Source organism: Betta splendens, chromosome 14 (assembly GCF_900634795.4).
Source record: "Betta splendens chromosome 14, fBetSpl5.4, whole genome shotgun sequence".
Classification (NCBI taxonomy): Eukaryota; Metazoa; Chordata; class Actinopteri; order Anabantiformes; family Osphronemidae; genus Betta; species Betta splendens.
The window spans coordinates 16439146-16462190 of record NC_040894.2 but is presented as its reverse complement, the minus strand read 5'-3'; the positions used below and the strand labels follow the sequence as shown (position 1 = coordinate 16462190).

Sequence of the window (23045 nt, the reverse complement as noted above, 5' to 3'; positions counted from 1 at the left end):
CACTTTTTTCAAGAATCTTAGAAATAAAGGGTAAATTTGAAATGGGCTTATAGTCTTATAGGCTAGTTCTCCAGGGTCCAGGGTAGGTTTTTTCAATAAAGGTTTGACCACAGCCACCGTAAAAGCCTGTGGTAAATAGCTTAAACGTAAAGATTGGTTGATTTGATTTAATATGGACGAGCTGTTAAAATGTAGAACTTCTGTGAGTAATCTGGTTGGGATTGGATCTAAAAAACAAGTTGACGACTATCACAGAGAACTGTTCACGATCATACCATCATGACAGCAAATCAAATTGAAGGAACACAAGTGAATGACCTAAATACATCACCATTCTTTTCTCTCGCTTTGGATGAGTCAACAGATGTAAGCCACTTGTCCCAGTTCAGCGTGATTGCAAGTCGGTGATACACTACGTGTCTTGCTGTTTTGCCTATGAAAGGGACAACAAGAGGGGAGGATTTATTCAAGTCTTTCTGAGTTCACTAAGGAAAAACATATACCGAAGGACAAACTTATATATTTATTTGTACTGATGGTACATGGTGGGGAAAACAGAGGATTCATAGCTTTTCTTTGTGAACATGAAAAGAGACCCATACTAAGTTTTCACTGCATCCTACATCAGCAGGTGCTTTGTACTTAGATGTGTGGCCATTTTGCGGCTTCTCTGAGCAAAATCTGGAAAACACTGAGCATCCTGATTTAGCTAACGCTGGGTGGCTACTGAAGTTGCAAGAGAGAGTGGGGCAATGTCATGAATCAAATATCACTGTACTATGGCCACATATGGACAATTTAACATTTGCTCTAGTGCAACACATTTTAACAATAACTTCAATAACAATAACAACAAAAACAATGTCCTTCTGTTGAAGCTTTGGATAGCAAACTGTACACCTGGGTGGCAAAAATTCCTTTGCTCTTTCCTTTGCTCGTTGGCTGGGTGTAGCGGCCGAGCTCCTCTCATTACCCTGGCTGTCATTGTTCAGGCACCAATGTCAGCCTCACCCTTTGGGTGAACAATGTTAAGCTGCAGCTAAACAGGCTTTCTAAACCTAACTGTAAGTATTACTGATACTTATCATTACTAATATCAATAATGTGTAAATATGGTGGTGTTGTATGTCATGGCTATTATTAGGTAGTATGAGATTATGTATAAAAATGAATATGTATATGATATATGTATATGTTTGTATGAGTGTGTGCGCATACCTTAACACTTTTATTGGTAATAATATTAATTTCAAAGGTAAACCACAGTACAGCAGTTGTTTAGTTATGAATGTGTCAGCCTAAGGTACGTCCCTACTTATCTATTTTGCACCGATTGTTTGCTTAACTGATCTGCTTGGTTTCAGCAGCTGGTTGCACACCGTGCGGTTGGTTGGTTGGAACGGAGAAACCCACATTCAAGGCTGACGGCGAAGCAACTAGTAGCTCAGTCTTCCAACATCCACAAACGGCAACTGCTATCACAACTTGAGATTGACGAGGTACAACACAAATGCTACAGCAAGAGGGAGCCAGGACGTCAGGCCAGAGGGAAGATTTCATCATCTCCCCAACCGGCAATTGAGTTTGAAGCCCCAATGAGCACAGACATGCTGAGCGAGGCAGCGACTGACCTGAAAGATAAGATCATGGCGAGATTGAACAGGCAACCCCGAAGACAACTACAACGGCTAAGTGAAGTACCATCAGAAAGTCTCATGGAAGATGTGAATGCAGCATTGAGAGTATAAAACAGTATAAAACACCATAAACAGCAGCTCATAACTTTACTCAAACTTCACAGGGCATGTTAAAACAATAAAATGTTTTGTATATTACTTACTCAGTGCTCATTTGACCATTGTCCCGACTGTTTTTTTTCTGGTCTTTTCTGAAGCTAGTTTCCAGCTCCTCTGAACGTATGTAATCCAAAACTGATCACAGCATATACACACAGTTAGCAGTAGAATCCATGGCAGCGGTAGATTCATTGCAGCAATGGGATATTCAGTTGTGCGTCTATCGGCGCAGACAGACAATGCAACCGGCCTTTGACTTTGCCTGACGCCCGCTCTGGGGTCTCTGCTGCGGGTGCCGGTCCCTTACGGGCAGCCTCTTCCTCCTCCAAACGGCGTAACTCTCATCTGTACTCTGGCTCATACAAATAACCACGAACATCAGACTGTGCTGAAGTACTTGCTGTCTTATAAATAATCTACAACAGGACTTATGGCCTTTGAATATTAGGGCTGTAGGTGTATGCAAGGGAAAACAATGGCAGACCAACATTGGCACTCCAGCAGGCTGGCTCCACTCCCTCTCAGCCCAATTGTTGCTAGAGCAGGTACAGTGGAAACCAGGAAGCAGTAGTTGTAGTTTTTGAGCCCACGGCACACCATCTGCCTAGGTGTCTTACGGAGCAATCTGAGTATCCCTGTTATTCCTACATGTAGGTCATTCCGAAGTCTTTTTGATCAACCCCCATTCAATTTTTTTTCCGAATTCCTTTAACATAACAACAGTTATGTGCCACCTTTTAAGCAAGGGTTACAAACTTGCAAGTCAGAAATTTAAATATGGATAATTGTAATTATATACTGTACAGTGCAAAATGCAGTATGTTTTTTCTGCCAAGGTATTGTGTGCTAGAACAGTCATACTGTAATCTATGACTTCTAGCAAATATTAAGTTAATAATAGTAAATAGTAGTATTTATAATAGTATTATAAATATTTTTTCCTATTTATTATATCAATCAAAAATTTTATAAATTTGATGGAATTAGGCTTCCCCTGTTTAGTTGTACATACAGCTGTACATACAAGTATTTACCCTCTGGATGTTTCATCCTTTTATTGGTATAAAAATCAATCATGGCTGACTTGGAAACTTTGACAAACACATGTTACAAAAAACAAAACAAAATAAAGCAAAAAACACTCACTCAATGTCAAATTGAAAACATGTCTCCACATCATTTTCAATTTGGTTTTATTCATATCACATCAAGACACTTTACAAAGGAAACTGTAAGACACAACTACACAAAAAATCTAACAAAAGTGTTTGCATAAATAATTACCCCCTTTGAAATGAATGAGCTTATTCAACAGAAGTCCAGCCATTTGGTGCTAGTAACCCCACAGTTATGACATGGGGACAACTGTGTAAAAACGTTTTTGACCTTTATTGACTTTGATTGAGTTTGCATGTCAAAAAAAGAGTGAGACATATTCAATAGAATGAAGAGGCCCTGCACTGGACATATCTTTCCAGTGAAAACCTATCATGTATGAGCCTCTATAAAGGAGCTGCTTGACCTGTGAAAACTGTTAGAACCAACAGTAATTGATCCTGGACCCTGTGACTGAATGCTGATGGACTGAATGTCCATGTCTATGTCTATGCAGGTTGACACCTGGCCTGCTACAACAAACGAAAAGGTCCTGCTTTGCCACTACACTAGTGCACATTGTACAGATGTGTTAAATCATCACATCCCTAAATCTAAATCATCATTTAACTTTTCTACATGCACAAACATGTTGTCACATTTGTTATTGCCTTTCCTGAACATGGCCCATGGCGGAGGAGGGTCTGCAGTGAATTAGGGTCAGGCTCTCAGGTAAAGGCCTGATTGTGTGCTCCAGGCCGGGTGCTGATAGGAGTGTTCTTGCCTTTGAGGAGGGTGAGTGAGAAGACGAAGAAGCAAACACTCATAACACCCAGAATGATCACACCAGAAATGAGTGCACTTGTCACCGTGTTCATCTGAAACACTGGAGATTTGAGATGAGCTACAGCAGTAAAAGCACAAAGACACAACCAAATGTTTTACTCCCTGTTCAGGCTGTCAATGCTTACATACACATCAATCAAATAAATGAAAGACACGAGCTGTTGATTAATAGCTAAACAGCCGGAACCAAAAACAGCATTATTATTGAACAACATTGAGACAAAGCTGAAACCCAGCATAACAGAATCAAAGAAACGTGTAACAGAGACAAACACAAAGCTAAGTGACAGTGTCTGTCAAAAGGTACAAAAGGTAGAAATGACTCCCTGGCACTAGAAGGGCAACATACACACTGTCAAAATAAGCTGAAGAGTGTAAAGGCTTACCCAGCTGAGAGTTGTTGGTTGTTGTTTCATCTGTGGAAAAAAAGTCAAAGTTCACAAAAGGGTGTGTATGTGCACGCTCTCTGGATTTTAGAGGTCACTTCCTGTTTAATTTTTAGCTTCACCAGTCAGTCAATCTTTTCTATAAATAGAGACCCTAGGACCAACAGATTGTCTGGCATGTTCTGTCAACATTCTTCTCTTATTGTGTTTTAATAAGATAAGATAAGAAGATAAGAATAGTCTCACAATGGGGGAAATTGTTTCTCACAACAGCAAAGTACAGAGCAGATAATACAGCGACGGAATAAAAGACAGTTAAAGACAGTACAACGCAGTACAGTGCAGCAGTAGAGTGGGTATGAGGTCATTGGAAGGGTTATTGCAGTGTTAAAATGTAAATTGTTTTGCTCTGTTTTGCTTTGTGTTTATATGACCTTCATGTTCAACGAATTTACTGGAATTAATTAGGGTCTTCTAGGGTGTGAAACTCGGCTTCGACATGCAGATGAATGGTGGGCCCACTGCCTAACGGAGTCTCACCTAACCTACAAACTCTGTTTAACCTGCTTTTTGAGTGGAATACATGATTTTGATCTTGTTATTTGCACTTTTTTTCCCATTCATTCTCTATCACGTGTGAGAACCTGATCCCAGTGGTCAGGACGCATGGATACATCTTTAAAACAATTTATAAAGCACCCTAGGTGGTACAAGAAGTGGGAGTGGCTCAAGAGGTAGAGCTGTTGGCTACCAAGGTTACCAATAGGGTCAGGGGTTCAATTCCTGGCTTCCCCCGAGTCATTTACCGAAGTGTCCTTGGGCAAAACACTGAACCGTAAGGTCGGTTTCAGCATATACTGCATAGTGTGTGAATGTGTGAGGGCTTTTGTGCATGAATTAAAATGCAATGTTAAAGTGCTTTAAAGAACTAGGTAGAAAAGCGCTTTTCGAGTGCAGGACCATTTACCCAAGGAGGTTAGATCCCAATGGTTTGATCTTCACCGTGCCAATGTGCCAACTGTCCCACTGCTTATTTCACTACAGTATGTTTATGGTTGTGTTGGAGTCCTTGCAGTCTGCTTGTCTGAAATCTGTTGAGCCTCCTTGACAGGTCTCTGCTTGGTGTTACCTTCATGACTCTGATTGGGAACTTCAAAAGTTCACATACATATGAAATTTAACTAATAATTAACAGAAATGAAAGAAAGTCTTGAGCATTAGAGTAAATTAGGGTTGAATTACAACCCTGGTATCACAGATACATCCATGTATCCTGAAGTTCCTACACTTCGGAAATCATCTATTCGTTTTTTTGTATATGTTCTTAACAACGCTAGTCCTGAGTAGCACAGTGTGTGCCATTTTTTTCCCCATCATGTGTCTGATAATTCCCTCAGGGCTGGCTTGGTTCATGTTTTTTTGCACTCACTTCTTTGGGCTTTACTCTATCTGGTATCCCATGCATTGGAGAGGTTTCATGTTCACGTTGATCAGTTTAGGATGTTCTTGTTGTTCTTATTCTTTTTTTTATTTTTTGTATCCTGTTTTCTTTTACAATAAATTAAGTGTAAAAGTAATTCTTACAAACATCCCACTTTTACTGAGTTGACCTATGAATGTGTACAATCCAGAACTATGGTAATGTCTTGAAATGAAAATTGCTGTTTAGATAATGTCAGTAAGAATTGGTTAATTCATAGCAAACACATAAAAAGGTGAGTGTTAATGAACTTCACCACTGCGAGTGATGATGGGACCGGCAGTCAGGACAGCATTTCCAGTGCTTGATTCCTTTCTCTCTGAAACATCTCTCTTTTTTTTACTTCCACAGATCTACAAGGAAAGAGAGAAGTAGAATAAAATTACTTTGAAATATAAAACTATATAAAACAACAGCTGACACCTGGTGTTGATTGACTAAACACATTTGATCAGCGTAATCAGTAAAAAATAGGGCAGGGAGGAGTGGAGAAGAAACGGGATGGTGGTCCTGAGGACTTGACTTTGAATGATTTAATGTAAATCTGGAGATGTTGTTTGAACAATTTTATGTACACAAAAAAACATGAAGACATAAGATGCAAAAATCCTAGTGAATAAAAGAGAAAAAGATCCCTACAATGGTCCATTATATGGAGTCCTGTCTGAGTGGGACAAGTTTCACAACAACTATACTATCAACACTTAATCATGGAACTGTGAAGTGTTAAACAACTACAAGCCCCACAAGTCTATAAGTCACAGGTGTCCACACTGTAATGTGGGATAGTTATGCAGAAAGATGATAAACAGAAACACTTTTGTGAGTTTTTTTTTTCCTGAGTGCCTGTTAAACGGCTGGTTAAAAAAGAACATGAAACGTAGAGCAGTTACTACAAAACTAATTGACCACTATCCACCATTGCCTTCTGGGCATTAAACCAGTAAATTTATCATCCTGTGTCAGAAGGCCTCACAATTACTTCGTCACACTTTCTCTGTCTTTCTTTTGCTGTCTCGTACACAACTTGTATATAGTTTTTCTAAGTTTGGCGCAGTACAAACACTGTTAAAATGTGATGATGTGTGTAGGGGCCAGAGTGTGCATTGTTACACTACGGAGCAGCTACTGGGACAGACACAAGATCCCCGCTGAGCTTCTAGTAAAGACCCCCTGAGGATGTTGCACTGGAAAACAACGTCAGGAAAAGTAGAGACACTTCTGACAAGCTCTGCAATCCGTCATCATGGGAAACGTGAGAGCTCTTCCCAACAAGATGGACGAGCTTGCGGCGCTCACAGCATCAGCTGGAGTACAGGACGAGCAGGGTCCTACTGTTCACGGAGACCTGGCTGACTTCACTCATCCCCGGACTCGACTGTGTCAGGGGCATTGAGAGGTAGGTATGAGCCCATTCTACCTGCCACGGGAGTTCACACACGTTATAATAATTGCTGTGTACGTCCCACCCTCCGCTAACGCTGACACAGCTTCTGAGACCCTGCTCTCAGTCACCAGCAGGCTGCAAACACAGCACCCACAGGCCCTCTTCCTGATCTCTGGGGACTTTAACCACGCACCTCCTTCAGCTGCTCTGCCTACATACACCCAGTATGTGACCTGCCCCACTGGACTTAAAATACTGGAATTATTCTATGACAAAACCAAAGAGGCCTACACTGCATCCTCCCTCCCACCGCTGGGCAGAACTGACCACAACATCCTGCATCTCCTGCCTGTGTATAAACCTGTTGTACACAGGAAGCCGGTGGTGCCCCACACAGTGAAGAGGTGGACAGCTGAGGAGTAGTGGTGGGCGATACTGCAAACTTTGGTGTCGATCCGATACCATGTAAATACTGGATCAGTTTCAATACCGATACTTTTTGACAATTTAATGCATTGTCAAATATAAATAGATTTTCAATACAATACAATTACAATACACAGATACAACTTAATGCTTGCTTGCCCGAGTCGCTGAGTCACAAGTCATCTTAGAGGGAGGGGTCAGGCACAGGCACGGCACTTAAACACAGGCACTTACTTAGAGATGCAGCCAGACAAGATAGTTAGGTCGCGTCTTTGAAAAAACGGCAGCAGTGCATACAGGAGTAAATATTCAACCAAAGTACCGATATTTTTTATTGGTGTATCGATCAATATTAATACTAGCTTTGGTATTGATAGTATCCCTAATAGGATTAATCCGCCCACCCCTAGCGTGGAGGCTCTTAGGGACTGTTTTAACACCACTGTGTGGACAGAGCTCTGCTATCCACATGGGGAGGACATAAACGCTATCACAGACTGTGTAATGGATTATACCAACTTCTGCTGTGAAAACACTGTTCCCTCCAGGGTAGTACGGTGTTTCGCCAATAATTAGCCTTGGTTCACCACTGATATGAAAGCTATCCTAAAGGAGAAGAAGAGAGCTTTTAGATCAGTGAACAGGGAGGAGCTGAGGAGGAAAATCTGTCATGGGTAGGCCAGCTACAGGAGGAAGATGGAGGAGCAGCTGCGGCAAAACGTCAGTGAGGTGTGGAGGAGCCTGAAAACCATCTCTCGATACAAAGCACCACACTCACAGGCTGAAGGGGACCTGAGCTGGGTCAACAACCTGAACTTACACTTTAATAGGCTTGATCAAGAACCCACTCATACCCTCCAGCAGCTGCCTCCAAACGTTTTCATGCCTCACATCACTGGACTACCCCCTACAGCCTTTCCGTTTACACAAAGCCCGGCACCATCAGCCCTGCAGAACTGCGAATCATCCTAACAACACTTCTCTACCTTACACCACCCTGATACTGAGACACTCCTTCAACCCCCGTCCTTCTCTAGGAAGGTCAAAGCCAGGAAAGTAGCCAGGCCAAATGGTATCAGCTCCAGACTCCTTAAATCCTGCGCAGATGAACTGTATGGAGTTAGGAAGCATGTCTTCAATCTGAGCCTTAAGCTGAGGATGGTACCACAGAACTGGAAATCCTTCTGCCTGGTACCAGTACCCAAGACACCGCATGCTAGGGAGCTTCAGCAGCTTCAAACCAATGGCTCTTACGTCCCATCTGATGAAGAGACTGCCACTGGGTCACCTCTGCTCTGCGGTGGGGGCCTACCTAGACACGCTGAAGTTTGTGTACTGACCTGGCATAGGATGCCGTCAACTTCCTCCTACATCAAGGTCTTTCTAATAGCTCAGCTCTGTGTGAATCATGTTTTTGGATTTCTCCAGTGTCTTCAACACCATCCAGTTCTTGGACGACTCTGTGATCATCGGACTGATCATCGATGATGACGATGCAGATTACAAAGGACTTACTCAGAACTTTGTGGACCGATGTCAACAGAACTACATCCTGATCAATGCAGGGAAAACCAAGGAGATGGTGGTGGATTTTCACCGACGGCAGTCTGCTGTCATCTCACTGACGCACATCCAGGGAATGAGAAAGTGGACTCTTAGTACCTGGGTGTACATCTGAACAATGAACTGGACTGGACTCATAACACGGATGCACTGTACAGGAAGGGTCAGAGCAGACTCTACCTCCTGAGGACACCTCAGGGTTTTATGAGCATTTGTTCTACTTGTTCTGTCAATAAATGGATTTACTTATAATGATAAAGCTGGTAATGTTTATGCCAGTATTTAACAAGTGGGTTGGCCTCACAGGCATGAGCATGGGGCAGTCGTCTGCCCGACACAGCTTGGTGACACAGTGCAGGAAGACAGTGGACATCCTCTGGTTCTTGTGCTTTACGAAGCGGAATACTTCAAAGGCAAAGCGTCCTATTTGACTCTTCCCATTCTCAAACACGGTGGTCTGGGGGTCCTTTTCACAGCTGGTCCCAGAAAAAAAACAAGACAGTGTTGTAGAAAGAATGTAGAGCAAGAGTGAAGACTTAACACTGAATTGCTACTGACTGTTGCCTGTTACCTGAAGAAAAGATCATAGCGAAGGTGATCATTAGGGTTTCCAGAAGGCGTAGTGTAACAATAGTCCATCAGAACATTCCACCTGTTGACAAACTAACATGTTTTACTTAAAAATAGTGACCTACCTAAAGAAAAGCAAAGTCTTGGTTTATAAATTCAACAATACACATCATTGTTCCTTGAGTGATTCTTTCAGGTCAGGAGGCTAAATGCTGATTGAGTACCTGCTGTCCAGGTTTGTGGCCTTTACAGCTGCAAACACGCGTGTCTTCAGTGTGAGTCCAGCCATTGGGATGGCCAGCTGCTGAAAGTATGAGGAGTCCTGCACATACATCACACACACACCCATAACACATTGTCTGCTTTTTAATTTTTTCCTAAAATCCCATCATACACTGCCTAGCCAAAAAAACTGGATTTAACTAAGCAAATAGATCTGTGGTTGCTGCAGTTTGTCAGGTCTAGGTTCAGCAACAGTATTTGCTTAAGGTGTGAGGTCAGCTAACTATCTGGATATACTGAATGACCAGGTTAATCCATTAATGGATTGTTTTTTCCTGATGGCACAGGCATATTCCAAAATGACAACGCCAGGATTCATCAGGCTGAAATTGTGAAACAGTGCAGGGAGCATGAGACATAATTTTCACACATGGATTGGCCATCATAGTATCCAGACCTTAACCCCATTGAGAATCTTTAGGATGTGCTGGAGAAGGCTCTGAGCAGTGCTCAGACTCTACCATCATCAATGCAAGAGCTTGGTGAAAAATTAATGCAACACTGGGTTTGTTCTCCAATTGTGTAACTTTGTAATCCCTTACGTTAAGGGGATTTACTTTCACATTTTGTTAGTTTGTTACTTTAACTGTGAGCTGATTAAGATCAAGATATATAGTTTATTAATTCCCTTGGGGAAATTTGTCCTCTGCATTTGGCTGCCACACCTGGCGGTGCCTGGGGAGGATTGAAGGATTGCTTCTGCTTCCCAGGCCAATGCTCTACGTATTAAGTTACCAGGCCACACTTATTTCCTGTTGAAACCTGTTCATTTGTGTGACTGTTCCGCCCTCCGCTTTTGACATCACTTTCTGTTTGTTTCCTGTTTGTGTCTGGTTCAATCATCATTGGGCTTTTTCTACACACCACTTGTTTCCTAGCCAGTAACCTTTTTGTCTGTCAATCAGTCATGTCCCCAGTTTGTAGGACGGGTCTGTCCACAATGTGCCTGTTACTGTCCATGTTAGGTTTCATGTATGACACTTTGTGTGTGCTTTATGTTACTCCGTTCCTGTTACCTGCTTGATCCGTCACCTGTGGTTGTGTTAGTGAGTTAGTTTTTTTTGTATTTGTTAGTGTCACTCCCTGTTAATGTCTTAGCAATGAGTGATTAAGACTAACTCTGTTCTCTCTGCAGTGATTTTAAGTCACTTTTAAGTCAGTTAAGTAAATATATAGGTGCCTGTGGTTTTTTTGCATTTTCAGTCATTTTTTTCATCCAGTTCTTCCTCTTTAGTTCTTCTCGGTCTGTATTTTCCGTTTATGTTCTTATTCATATAAATGAATAAGTTATATTTGTTTCAGCCTTGTGGATCGTGTCTTCTACGTTTTCTCCTCCCTTCTGTCTGGCCTTTGCTCCTCTTATAAGCGCACCTGGTTTAAAATAGTAATTTAAATCCTATTTTAGGGATGCTGTCGGTCTAGTACATGTAGCTCCTATATTCCCTGTGTGGGATTCAGCCCTAGTAGACTGTCCTCAGTTGGTGTGTCAGTTTAATGTGTGTAACAATTTGCATAACACTTTGTTGCACACTTTGTCATTAAATGCGCTCACTTGTATGTTGGCATCTAGGTATTTCCTTAGTTAGTCCTAGAAGTTAGTAATCAATAAGTAGATCCTTATTGGTACAGTATAATTGGACATGAGACTGGCTACACTCTGTACAGGTCTCCACAAATACAGCACACAGAAAAATATAATATAAATAATTAAATATATTTTTTATAAATATACTCACTCTTAAAAACACAAGTAAGAATTTAAATTTATAATCCAATCCTATCCTAACTGCATGACTTGGAAAGTAATTAACCAAAGAAAACCCAGACATGAAACAGGCAAACTCCACACCGAATAAATGAAGTAAGCGCTAACCACCATGCCATCGTGCTGCCCCCACAATACCATAGCATGACTCTTAAAATGGACTGAAGCAACTTACATTATAAAGTAGGAGATTCAGAGTGCTGATGAAAGAACCGTTGCTGTCCTTCACTGAGATCGCTGCCGCTGACCTTTAATCAAAACAAAATGCATCCGGGCTTCTGTAAACGATTAGGTGACATTTATACCCTAGATGATAAGGTTAGTTGTTACTGTGTTGTGCCTTCAGTATGCTGATGTAAATATGTTTATATGCTTATAAAATATGCTGAAAAAATGGGAGTGTAATGGATTTTTGATTTTTTTGTGTGAAAAACAGTACCAAATATGAGAACAAAATCAAAACAAAGTTTTTAATGATGGCTGATGATTACAGGGTAATGACTTTGTGACTTAACCAACTAAAGCCTGGTATAAATGTTTTCCTTGTATTCCAACTGTGTGCTACACGATAGAGTAAACCCTGTAACTCAGTAGACCTCAGAAAAGCTGACCTTAGTTTGGACTTTTGTTACATTATGAGTTGGCTAATCTGTGTAAGTTGAAGTGTAAAATTTCCTTTTTAGCTGCAAAAAACAGACAGGCTCAAACTGGAAGAAGCCATTCACAGTATGACCCGCACTTTGTCTGGAGGCAAAAAAAAGCTTTTACTATCTCTTCGCTTGATATCTGTGGAAGAGATAAAACAAAGGTACAATGGCTTACGAAAACCTTTAGTCAGGATTTAGAAAACATCATAGCACAGAATCAGCTCTGGTTAGAGTCACTAATGATCTTCTCTTAGCTTTAGACAATGGTCTAGTTTCTGTCATTATTCTGTTAGATCTTAGTGCTGCATTTGAGACAATTGATCATAACATTCTACTACAGAGATAAAAAATTATTATTGGAAATAAAGGAACAGCACTGGGATGGTTTAAGTCCTATTTGTTGAACAGATTGCAGTTTGTTCATGTTAATGAGAAATTCTCTACATGCACAAGGATTAGCTATGGAGTACCACAGGGTTCTGTGCTTGGTCCAAAACTGTTCAGTCTATACATGTCTCCTCTAGGTGAGATTATTATATAAGAATGCTATAAATTGCCATTGTTATGCAGATGATGTTCAGCTATATATGTCTTTGGAACCAAATGAAACAGATAAACTAGTCAAAATTCCAAGTTGTTTAAAAGAAATCAAATCCTGGATGTCCCAAAACTTCCTTCAACTAAATTAAGATAAAACTGAAATTCTTATCGTTCATCACCTTAGAAATATAGCTGAAATCAGAAGCATCCTCTCTCAGAGCGATGCATAGAAACTGATTCATGCATTTGTTACCTCTAGGCTGGACTACTGTAACTGCTTACTCATAGGATGTCCTAACAGCTCCCTAAAAAGCCTACAGCTAATTCAAAACGCTGCAGCCAGAGTTCTGACAGGACTTAGAAAGAAAGATAACATTTCTCCTACATTAGCTTTTGGCACTGGCTGCCTGTAAATGTAGGATATAATTTAAAATTCTCCTACTCACCTACAAAGCACCTAATGATAAAGCTCCTTCTTATCTTAAATACCTCATAGTTCCTTATGCTCCCAGCAGAACGCTTCGTTCTCAGAGCACTGGGCTACTTGTGGCTCCTAGAGTCTTTAAATCTAAAACGAGAGGCAGAGCTTTTAGCTACCAAGCTCCTCTCTTGTGGAAGTAGCTTCCTATTCAGGTTCGAGAAGCTGTCCCACTCTCCACCTTTAAGATCAGGCTTAAAACCCTCCTTTTTGATAAAGCTTATAATTAGAGATGGTTCAGGTCACTGGCAATGATTGTCAGTCACAGGAACCATCTCTTAGTTAAGCTGCAATAGACAGACTGCTGGGCGACCTAATTTATACACTGGTCCAATTTGTTTTCGGCTTGAAAATACAGCCACACTCTTTCTTCCTTACATCCTTTGTCTTCGTCTCTGTCCTTCATGCTTGTTTGTATTCTGGCCCGAGTCACTGAGTGAGATCTCAAACCAGGAGTGAGGGGAGGGGGTCTGGTGTGTGTCTGCTTCGCTCTGGCATACAGGTGCACGCGAGCCACTTCTAACAGGCACTGATAGAGTCCAATCCCTTGTCAGTGCTCTTATTATGCATTTTTTTGCATATGCATAATTGATGTCTTATTTCTTTTCTGTTCACTACAAAAGTATAAGCATTCTGTCCAGTTAAAGGCAGATCTGAGCCACAGCAGTAAAACATTCTTGTTTTCATTCTCCTCAGCTTTTTTGTGTCTTTAGATAGCAGGCATCTCTTAAGAATATGTACACACCCACCCAACATCTGATACAATATATTGGCTTCACATATTTCCATGATTATGGTTCGCGGTAATACTAATATAATTTCAGCGGACATGGCCTCGTAATGACCAGTACAGTCCATCTGCAACTACAGACGCCTATTTAGGTTTTAAAATGCCATAATTTGTTAATAAATGTTTTCCAGTGGTCATAGATTTTATGTAAATAACTTTATTAATCATTGGTGATGCAATTCGTTTTACAGCAGCCGTAGATCTGTTGAACTCTATGACATGACGACAGACCTCAGCGGATCCACTCATTATTGCTGCAACACGTTTATTCATATGTTTCCTCTATGTCGGCTTAAAAACTGCAGGAGTGAGGAGGCAGTTTAAATCAGTGGTGCCACCGCTTACATCAGAACTTCCTGTGGTGGATATAGTTTTACGTGCTCATACATACATTTCACACTAGCGTTTCTGCCTTTTACTTAGAGCACCTCACTTCATTGTTTTAAATGAATGGGGGAGCTTTCCGCCACGGTTACGTATTCATATGTAAATACCTACTGCACACCTAGATTGCAGCAGCAAACTGACTGTTGAAAGCTTTAGAGATGTCTGCCTGATTCCTTGCTGCAGCAGAAAAACCTCGGTTGGATTATTCTCAGTCAAACAATCCTGTAATACGGACCACAGGCACAGACAGTCTATAGCAGACTCATACCTCCACCTGAGAAGAACAGTTCAACTACCGTGAGGTCTGGTGAGAAGAAAATGCAGTGTTTTTCCACTGTCCACTAGTGCAGCCAATTTGTTTGCTAACCAAGGTTAGCATTAGGGACCTACTGTGGGTTTGGGAAAATTGTAAGCGGCCGAAAACGTTTAAGTGAATGTGACCTGTCATTCATACGTTAGCGAACGTGTTTTGCTTCATAGGACGTTGATTAGTGGTAAAAAAAAGTTGTTTATTTAAATATGACCTGTCAGTCACATGTTAGCCAACCTTGCAACATCTCTTTGCTTTATAGGACGTTTGTTAGAGGAAAACGTTTTAATTACATGTAGCCATGTAAGCTAATTGACAAACAATATCACCAGAAGCTTTGCCAGGTTTAATATCTATGGACAAATAACTTTTATTTTCATATACTTTTTATGTGTGGTCTGCTTTGCGGGCCTGGCTCCAGTGTGTGGTTTGTGAACCGCTCTTAGTCTGGCCTGTCGCCCAGGACCTGTTTGCCTGGGAGACCCTACCAGGGGCATTTAGTTCCCGACAACATAGCTCCCGGGGTCATTCGGGCACACAAAGTCCTCCACCACGATAAGGTGGCGGTTCAAGGAGGAAAATTAAGTTGTGGCCTCAAAATCCTCTCGCGGCGTAAATTCAGTGCCGTGCAAATTAATACAGCCTCCTCATCTACAGGATCCTCTAGAAACGAACATGCCATTTTGGTCTCTGCGTGAAGGAAACAGGCGCAATCTATGAATGTACTGAAAGATTAAACGAGGTCGGCCTATATTAAACAATAAAACTTTAAAAAGGGTCGGGGACTGAAAGAAACCAACCAGAGGTTCACAGAGTAAATTGCCATAGTAACTGACTCTGAATTTCAATTGGCTCTCTTCTTAAAACGGGTTTAACCTATACTGCTTTACGGGTTTAGGTTACCTCCATTTCTGAAACTGAAGACTCTGAGTTTTGTCGGGGTTAACAATCTTAGAGTTTCAACAAAACCTCCTTCTTGAAACGTGCCCCTGCACTTTGCATGAGGGATATTCATGGGCTTTCAGTTTTGTCTTATGTCGTATTTTGTTATATTGCTTAATGAAATAACGTTTTTTTTGGGTTTACAACCAGTACACTACATATATAATTATAGTAGTTGAATGAAATGTATACTGCTATACCAATAGTTTTCTATTTTAGGATGCAACTGACAAGGACTCATACAGTGAAACACGAGTGGTAATCCAGAAAATCCTCAGCTCAACCCATCCTGACTGGGAATCATCTTGGAGGGGAGTGTGGTGATGAATGAACTGGCCAATCTGCCTCAGATTTTCTATCTTTGGATTGGTCAATGCGCTCCATCTGGACAACTGTTCAGCAGCTGCTGTAATGCTCAAGCTGGGTAGAAGTGAGCATTTTTGCTATAAATAGTAATATTTCAGTTTTCAACTAGTTTATTATGACTATTTAATATCGCTATTTTACTGGTTAGCAAATACATGCACATGCTTCCTCCAATTCTTCAACTTTTCTAAATTTAAAATTCAATCAATTCCTCTGCAATTACTCTTAGCTGTTGTAAATGTTTACACAACTTTCAACTATTCTATTAAGTTTTGGACTATTTAGCTGTTTTAAAATATTGAGTTATGTTTTAAGAAATTAAGCAGACCTTTTCAATCTTTTAACCTTCCTCAACTTGAAATTCAGCTGCTTCATCTTCTTCTGCAAACATTCAGTTCTATTTATCTCCTCATACTTTTCAAATACGTTCATCCATGCTTTAAATGGTTCAGCTACTTTCAGCTATGTTGTAAATATTTCTGCTATTTTTAACAATTCTTTCACAATACATTGAGCATGAAAGCATTCACTGTTCATTTTCTTATGGAAATGCTTTATCTAGTTGTTAGTTCATTTTCTAGCCAATACAAGATTTTACATAGCATACGTCACATTAGAGAAGTTTGTGACCTACATAAGACATACTTTACATTTCACTAATCTACAGTCCTGTTTGCAGTACATTTTTGAGGAGTCTCATGGTAAGGCAGCTGCAGCCTTCATCTGGTTGAGCACTGCTTCCGTTCAAAGTCTTCCAAATAGTGATGAGAACAAAGATCACATCTCCCTGGTCATCTTTCTACAACTGTTCCTGTCCTGCTGCAGAAACAAATCTCCAACATAACCAAGTTTACCACCTACCGAGGACATGGTCTTTTTACCCTACTTACAGTACATAATTCCACTGCAAGCCCCTGCAAAAGCTTCTGTCCTCAAATCCCTAGACTTCCCAACTCACTCAGTAACCTATACATTGCACATTGGAGTGTGAAGATAACCGTTTATTCCAGCTTTGAAGTACTGGTGCATTTTCTGGTTGACAATAAAGTTGGCTTTGACTATTAAATATTTCACTGATCTGTCATTGAGGGGAAAACACTTTTATTCAGGAAAAAAATAATAGTATAATAATTAATAGTATTGAAATTACATGTTTTTTTCTTTCTAATATAGTAAGCTATAAAGGTGAACCAACCATAAATAAAAAAGCATGTGTAAATATAAATTAAAAATTCAATTGTTTTAAAAATATTCTTTATGATTATTGCACACACTAAAACACATTTTTACTCAAATGACAAATGAGTGTTTTATCCATCAGGAAACTGCTTTGATCTACAACCTATGCATGAAGAGATGACAGCTCAAATTCTTCACCCCAGGAATCCCCAGCACCAGCTCACTAGCCTCTGTAGTCTGTAGACACCTGTAACAACTTGAGATACAGAGACATATTACTGTCAGGTTTATCAATAATGATCAAATTTCTAAAAAAAACATTACTAAAAGCATTAAAATGTGTTAGGTCAATACATAATTTGAACCAATGCTTTGTTTGTTCCCAGGTATTCAGCAGTGATTGCTCTGAATATTAACGCACAATTTAATAAAATTATGTCAGAGCAGCCGCACAAGCAAGACAAAATAGTGTAAAATGTATCTAAATTATTTCAGCTGTGCTCTCAAGCATTTATTTATTTGTATAATGTAAGCTAAAGCAGAGTTTTCTATTAACCAGAGTTTTCCAGATAAGTCAAGTTATAAATATTCAAGCTGAATAGGCCATTTAGTATAAGCATTAGCATTAGCAACCACTAGTCGCTTTGCAAATTATAAGAATCAAATAAATTGTAGTAAAGTAAATGAGACATTACCATTCAGACACATCTTGCGCCAGTCGAAGTGTAATGACTTCAGGAGCCTCCTCTCCAGCTTCAGGGTCAGGTTCTGGATCAAACAAATGTGCTTGGACTTTACACCCAAAAGAACTGAAGCTATTATTGCTCTCTTGAGGTCCCTGTTGTCTTGTCTTCTTCTGTGGAGAATTACGGTGGCATACATGCTTAATGTATCTATCACCATGAGGGATGATGTGATACGAGCATCTCTTAGATCGTAGCAAAAGACCTTTTTTTAAGGTTTGAGTGGTTAGGTTTATATAAAAACTCAAATAGAAATTAGTGATGAATTTTGTTTTGACTTTTTGACTATTCTGTGAAGCATTTGATAAATCAATTTGGTAATTAGTGCAGTAAATGTAAAATTTTAATGGAAGTAGTCTTGCAGATGAGTTCATACTATTAAATATTTTGAGATAAAAGAACACTGCATTTAGTGTACTGAACTCAAAATACCCATTTAATATAATTGCTATATATAATATATTGTAGTATTTGACTTTTGAGTTCATAAATTTAAACGTTTTGAAGCAATCAGTTGCCTTAAATTTTTTGAGTTCTGATAACTAATCAGAGTTTACAGTGTAGCTTGTCCTGCTATGTTTTGCATAAATGGAAGAAGAGTCTCCAACTGAGAGAGAAAGTGACACCAATCCCAAATAAGTAGTATAATTTTACATGTTCCTCCATGCCTGTGGGGTTTCAATGGTTGTTTGTCCTTAAATGTGAGGACTCTGTCATGGATTAGCCTTGGCGTACCGATTGAGGAGTTGGACAGAATTGAACAGTGCCAACAATCATTTTGGAATTTCACCCACCACTAGACCAATTTAAAGATGGAGTTACTTACGAGGCTAGCTGTGTGTTGTTGACCAAATATTCCAGCGGGTAACTGCAGCTGAACTTGTATAACAGACCTGGCAGGTAACTGATGATGGTGGGGGGATCTGGTGTGTCGATGTATCCTGATATGTTTCCAATCTGTACTAGTGACAGGTTCCCATAAGCATTAGGACCTTGAGCTGTGGAGACCTGCAGCAAACATCATATGTAGTGTGGGTAACACTTTAGATGATCAGCGTTATCATACCGTAAGCAGCAATAACACTGAGCATTCTAATGCACATGCGGTAACAGCCCTCAACTAAACTGAAGCAAGACAACTTGCTCAGCAAAGACCCATACTGTTATCTATCACTGAGTTTTTATTATATGAATATATATATTTTTGGATTTTACTGGCATTTCTAAAATATTCTGGCATGAAGTAAAAGCAACCGAACAAACGTCATCGTGCAGTACAGTATCTCTGATGTCTGAAACCATTTTAGTTTACTACTTACCACTAATGAATTTCCACAGGACTCCAGTGCAGCCAGGCTAATACTAAAGATTACCACACTGGGAAATGTGTTGTTATTAATGAATCCACGACAGTGTGCATCTCCATGGCGACCATTGAGAGCCAAGTCTGCATCGGAGTAGCCGGAGAAGAGAACAGGACAGAAGTTGATTTTGAGGGTGATGGTCTGCACTCCACAGTAAACACTGATATCTCTCGCCGCTGAAACGCACATAAAGTCTTTTAGTCACATAAGCTGAAATGATTTGTTATCAGAGAAGTGACTATCATTTATCGAACAGTTCATTTCTAAACAGTGTTAAGAGAGTAAGTGTTCCAGTATTGCAGTCCATCCTATTCAAATCACATTAACAAGAATTAAGAATTAACATGTGAGCATCATGTGTTAACATGTACTTAGCTTGAAGTGATATATATATATATATATATATATATATATATATATTTAATTTTCATGAAATTTGAAAATAAAAGGTGTGGACTCTGTCGCCTATTTCTTACCTGGGAAGCGACTGTGAAAGTTGGTGTCACAATTGTAACCATTGAACTGAGCTCCAACTGACAAGGTTTTAAAAAACAGCAAAAGGTTCAGTAATATATGTTCCATTTCAGCACCTGAAAAAATAAATGGAAATTCATTGATGTTCGTTTTCACTGCTCTAATCTCTGCTGTGGTTTCTGTTATCTGGTAACTGCAACTTTTCTGCACCTGTCAAATGAACAAATGTCACATTGAATCATCTGTGAATGCCTTAAGCTAAATGTGATGCTGGAGGTAAGTACAGTACAGCTGTTTTATAGCGCGTATTGTCTTGTCTCTATATTCTGTGAAACGTCCTGCTGCAGGACGTAATAATACCTTTGAAGTGAATATCTTCAGTTCTGACATCTGGAAGTTTAAAGGCACATTGTTGTGACCCACTCACCCTGGTTCCTGAAAGCCAGCAAGTAAGCAATTCTCCATAAGCCTGAGACAGATGAAGGAATGGTCTGCACAGCATCCCTAGCTGATGACTAGCAACAGAACTTAGCAGCTGGGGGAAAAAGGGACTACACACATAAGAGATTCATTATTTGAACATGTCAACAAAAAAGGGCTGTCCCGGGTGAACATGGGAAAGTCCATCAAATCTGAATGTGTTATACAAATCCTTTCACGTTCCTAGAAACATGAGCAGGTTTTGAAGTTTCCCACTCATATCCTTTTGACCCAATCTGGCTCTGTCACTGCTCACAAATGGTTTGACGCTGCATGAGGTCCAGCGGTAGAGGCGTGGGAGTGGGGGGGGGGGGGGGGGATTATCTTTTCATCGCTCCACTGGCCCTGGTGTGCTGACTGAGCAGTTCCTTTCTCCCTGAATCTCCCTGGGCTGGCCTGGGACTGCACGATGCACCAAACAGGCCCTTGGTTTTCATGTTTTGTGCGCAGCAGTCTTCAGTCAGCACAGCAGCAGGCAGTCTCCCCAGTGGAGCTGCGAACTACTTGCGTGCCTTCTATTTGATCCCTAAACTTTGATTTCTGGCTGCAGAACTCCCACCAAAAGGGGTTATCCTGTTCTCACTGTTCCATCTTCCATATGGCAGCATACAGTGTGTGGTGGGTTTGCAACAGTGTGACCCCCACACACCGACACATCCCATGAAGTGGCAGTGACACTTTTAAGCAACTGTCGCATTTTAGGTTTGATAGAAAATAAAATGCATTTCATATTTCCCCTTAAAAGGTTATAACAGACCAGCGTCTCACAACTCTTCGGACAGTATGTTAGACATGTAAGACATTCTGGAAGTTTTTATCTTGAGAGAGACATCACTCTGTACTAGTCAGCTAGGTACGGTGTACAGTACTATGGTATGTTCATGACTAGTCACACAGCCTCTGTTACATTCTGTCCCCCAGGTTTTGTCTAGTGGCTGTGACGTCAATTCCTGTCTGTTTCGGTCATACTTTGTCACTATTTTTCGTCTATACAGTGGTACATTGTCTACATGTTTGCTTTGTGGCGTCCCTTGTTGTTTTATATGTTTAACTTCTTCCCATGTCTCTGTGTATGAGTTTTCTTGCATTGCAATTTTAAGTTCTTACTTTACGTTTAAGCTTTTCTCCTGTTTGTTGTTGCACCTTGTTTGTATTCTGTGCCTTATGTGATTAGTCTGTGGGTCTTGCAGTTGGGCTCTCCAACCTGTCTTGTATGTCAGTCTGTCTGACTTTGTCTCTAAGATGAGTGGGCCTAGTAATTATCTCCAGAGAGATGAATAGAATCGTATTTACCTGCAAATCAGTGAGTTAGTAAGATAGTTTGTAACACTTAGAGACATCATTTATATTTATAATTATCATCTGATAACATAAATGCCTTAAAATGTTTAGCACACTAACAATATCATGTGTCAAAACTTTGTCCTGTGAGGCAGTGATTACACTTTTCCAGTGTCTGATTTTAGATCCATCCATCATCTGATCCACTGTGTACTGTCTTGTAGTTCGGCCCTCCGGCCTTCTGGGTGTCGCCTTGCCTTCTGTCATCTTGTCTTACAGTAGTTGTTGGTGTGATGCCACTTCCTCTCTGCGTGTTTGAAGTAATCATGTTCATCATGTACAGCTGTGTCTTTGTATTAGTATTTATGGTCTGTTTTAAACAAAAATATTTAAACATCGCAGTGCATTTAAAAACATTTTAAAAGTATTTTAAATATGTGCACATAAGGAAATAACACGTAGGCTCTGTCATTATTCACTGCAATGTACAGGGAGAGCAGTCTCCTGTGTTTCACTGAGACATGGTTCAACCAGGACACACTGGACTCTGTGGTCTCCGTTAACGGATTCACACTGGTGTGGGCGGACCAGAGCATAGCACAGAGCTGCAAGAGAAAAGGTGGGGGACTGGTGGTGTTTGTGAATAACAGATGGTGTAACCCGGACCACATCAATGTAAAAGAACAATACTGTAGCAGGGACACTGAACTGGTGGCAGTTAGCATTTGGCCATGCCTGCTTCCCCCTCTCCTCCACCCTCTCCAACTTTACCCAGTATGTTAACTGCCACACGAGACAACAAAACTCTGGACCTCCCATATGCTAAAGGAAAACACTGTGCCAACTAAGAGGCTGCTCAGGGGATGGTGGTTTAAGGATCCCCACCTGATTCTAAACATCAGCAAAACAAAGAAGTTAGTGCTTGACCTCAGAAGGTCCCCTCCACTACATATGCTAGTGAACATCCAGGGCTTAGACATTGAGACTGTGGACACTCTTAAATACCTGGGTGTTCACCTAAACAAGAACTGGGAGTTGTTTAAAGAGAGCTAAATATTTTCAGAAGAAGCTGAAGCAGTTGAATTTCAAATTAAGGAAAGTTAAAACAGATCTGCTGAAATTCAAGAAACGCTAAAATTAAAATTTGCCTAATTACAAAAAATTACAAAAACAAATATTGCTATATAAAGCTGAAGATCCGAATTTGTGCTTTTATTTTGAAAAGTGTGTGTGGTAATTGCTAAAGTGTAAAACAGCGTAAATGACCAGTCATAGACGATCCTTTTTTAATATAGCTGAAAGCTGCTAATATATTAAATTTATACCTTAATTTATCTGAAGGAAATCAGTGTAGTAATATTATGAACTGAATGCATGAACAAGCCTCCAATGGGAATCAAAACTAGATCTCCTAGTCCTGAGTCTAGGACTTATACCATTGAGCCACAGGATATGAGTGATGGATTAG

At 40.3% G+C, this 23045-nt stretch overlaps 1 protein-coding gene across 1 annotated transcript; it reads right to left on the bottom strand.

Annotated features, from left to right (window-relative positions):
* Window positions 1-2671: 2671 nt before the first annotated feature.
* On the bottom strand, window positions 2672-20476 carry zpld1a (zona pellucida-like domain containing 1a). The gene is made up of 10 exons (XM_029174681.3): window positions 19819-20476; window positions 19298-19518; window positions 18805-18986; window positions 11772-11844; window positions 9774-9871; window positions 9551-9631; window positions 9284-9455; window positions 5860-5956; window positions 4124-4153; window positions 2672-3795 (listed from the first exon to the last, which is right to left on the bottom strand). The coding sequence occupies exons 1-10, from the start codon at window positions 19922-19924 to the stop codon at window positions 3620-3622; spliced, it is 1236 nt and encodes a 411-aa protein (XP_029030514.1). The 5' UTR covers window positions 19925-20476; the 3' UTR covers window positions 2672-3619.
* Window positions 20477-23045: the final 2569 nt, after the last annotated feature.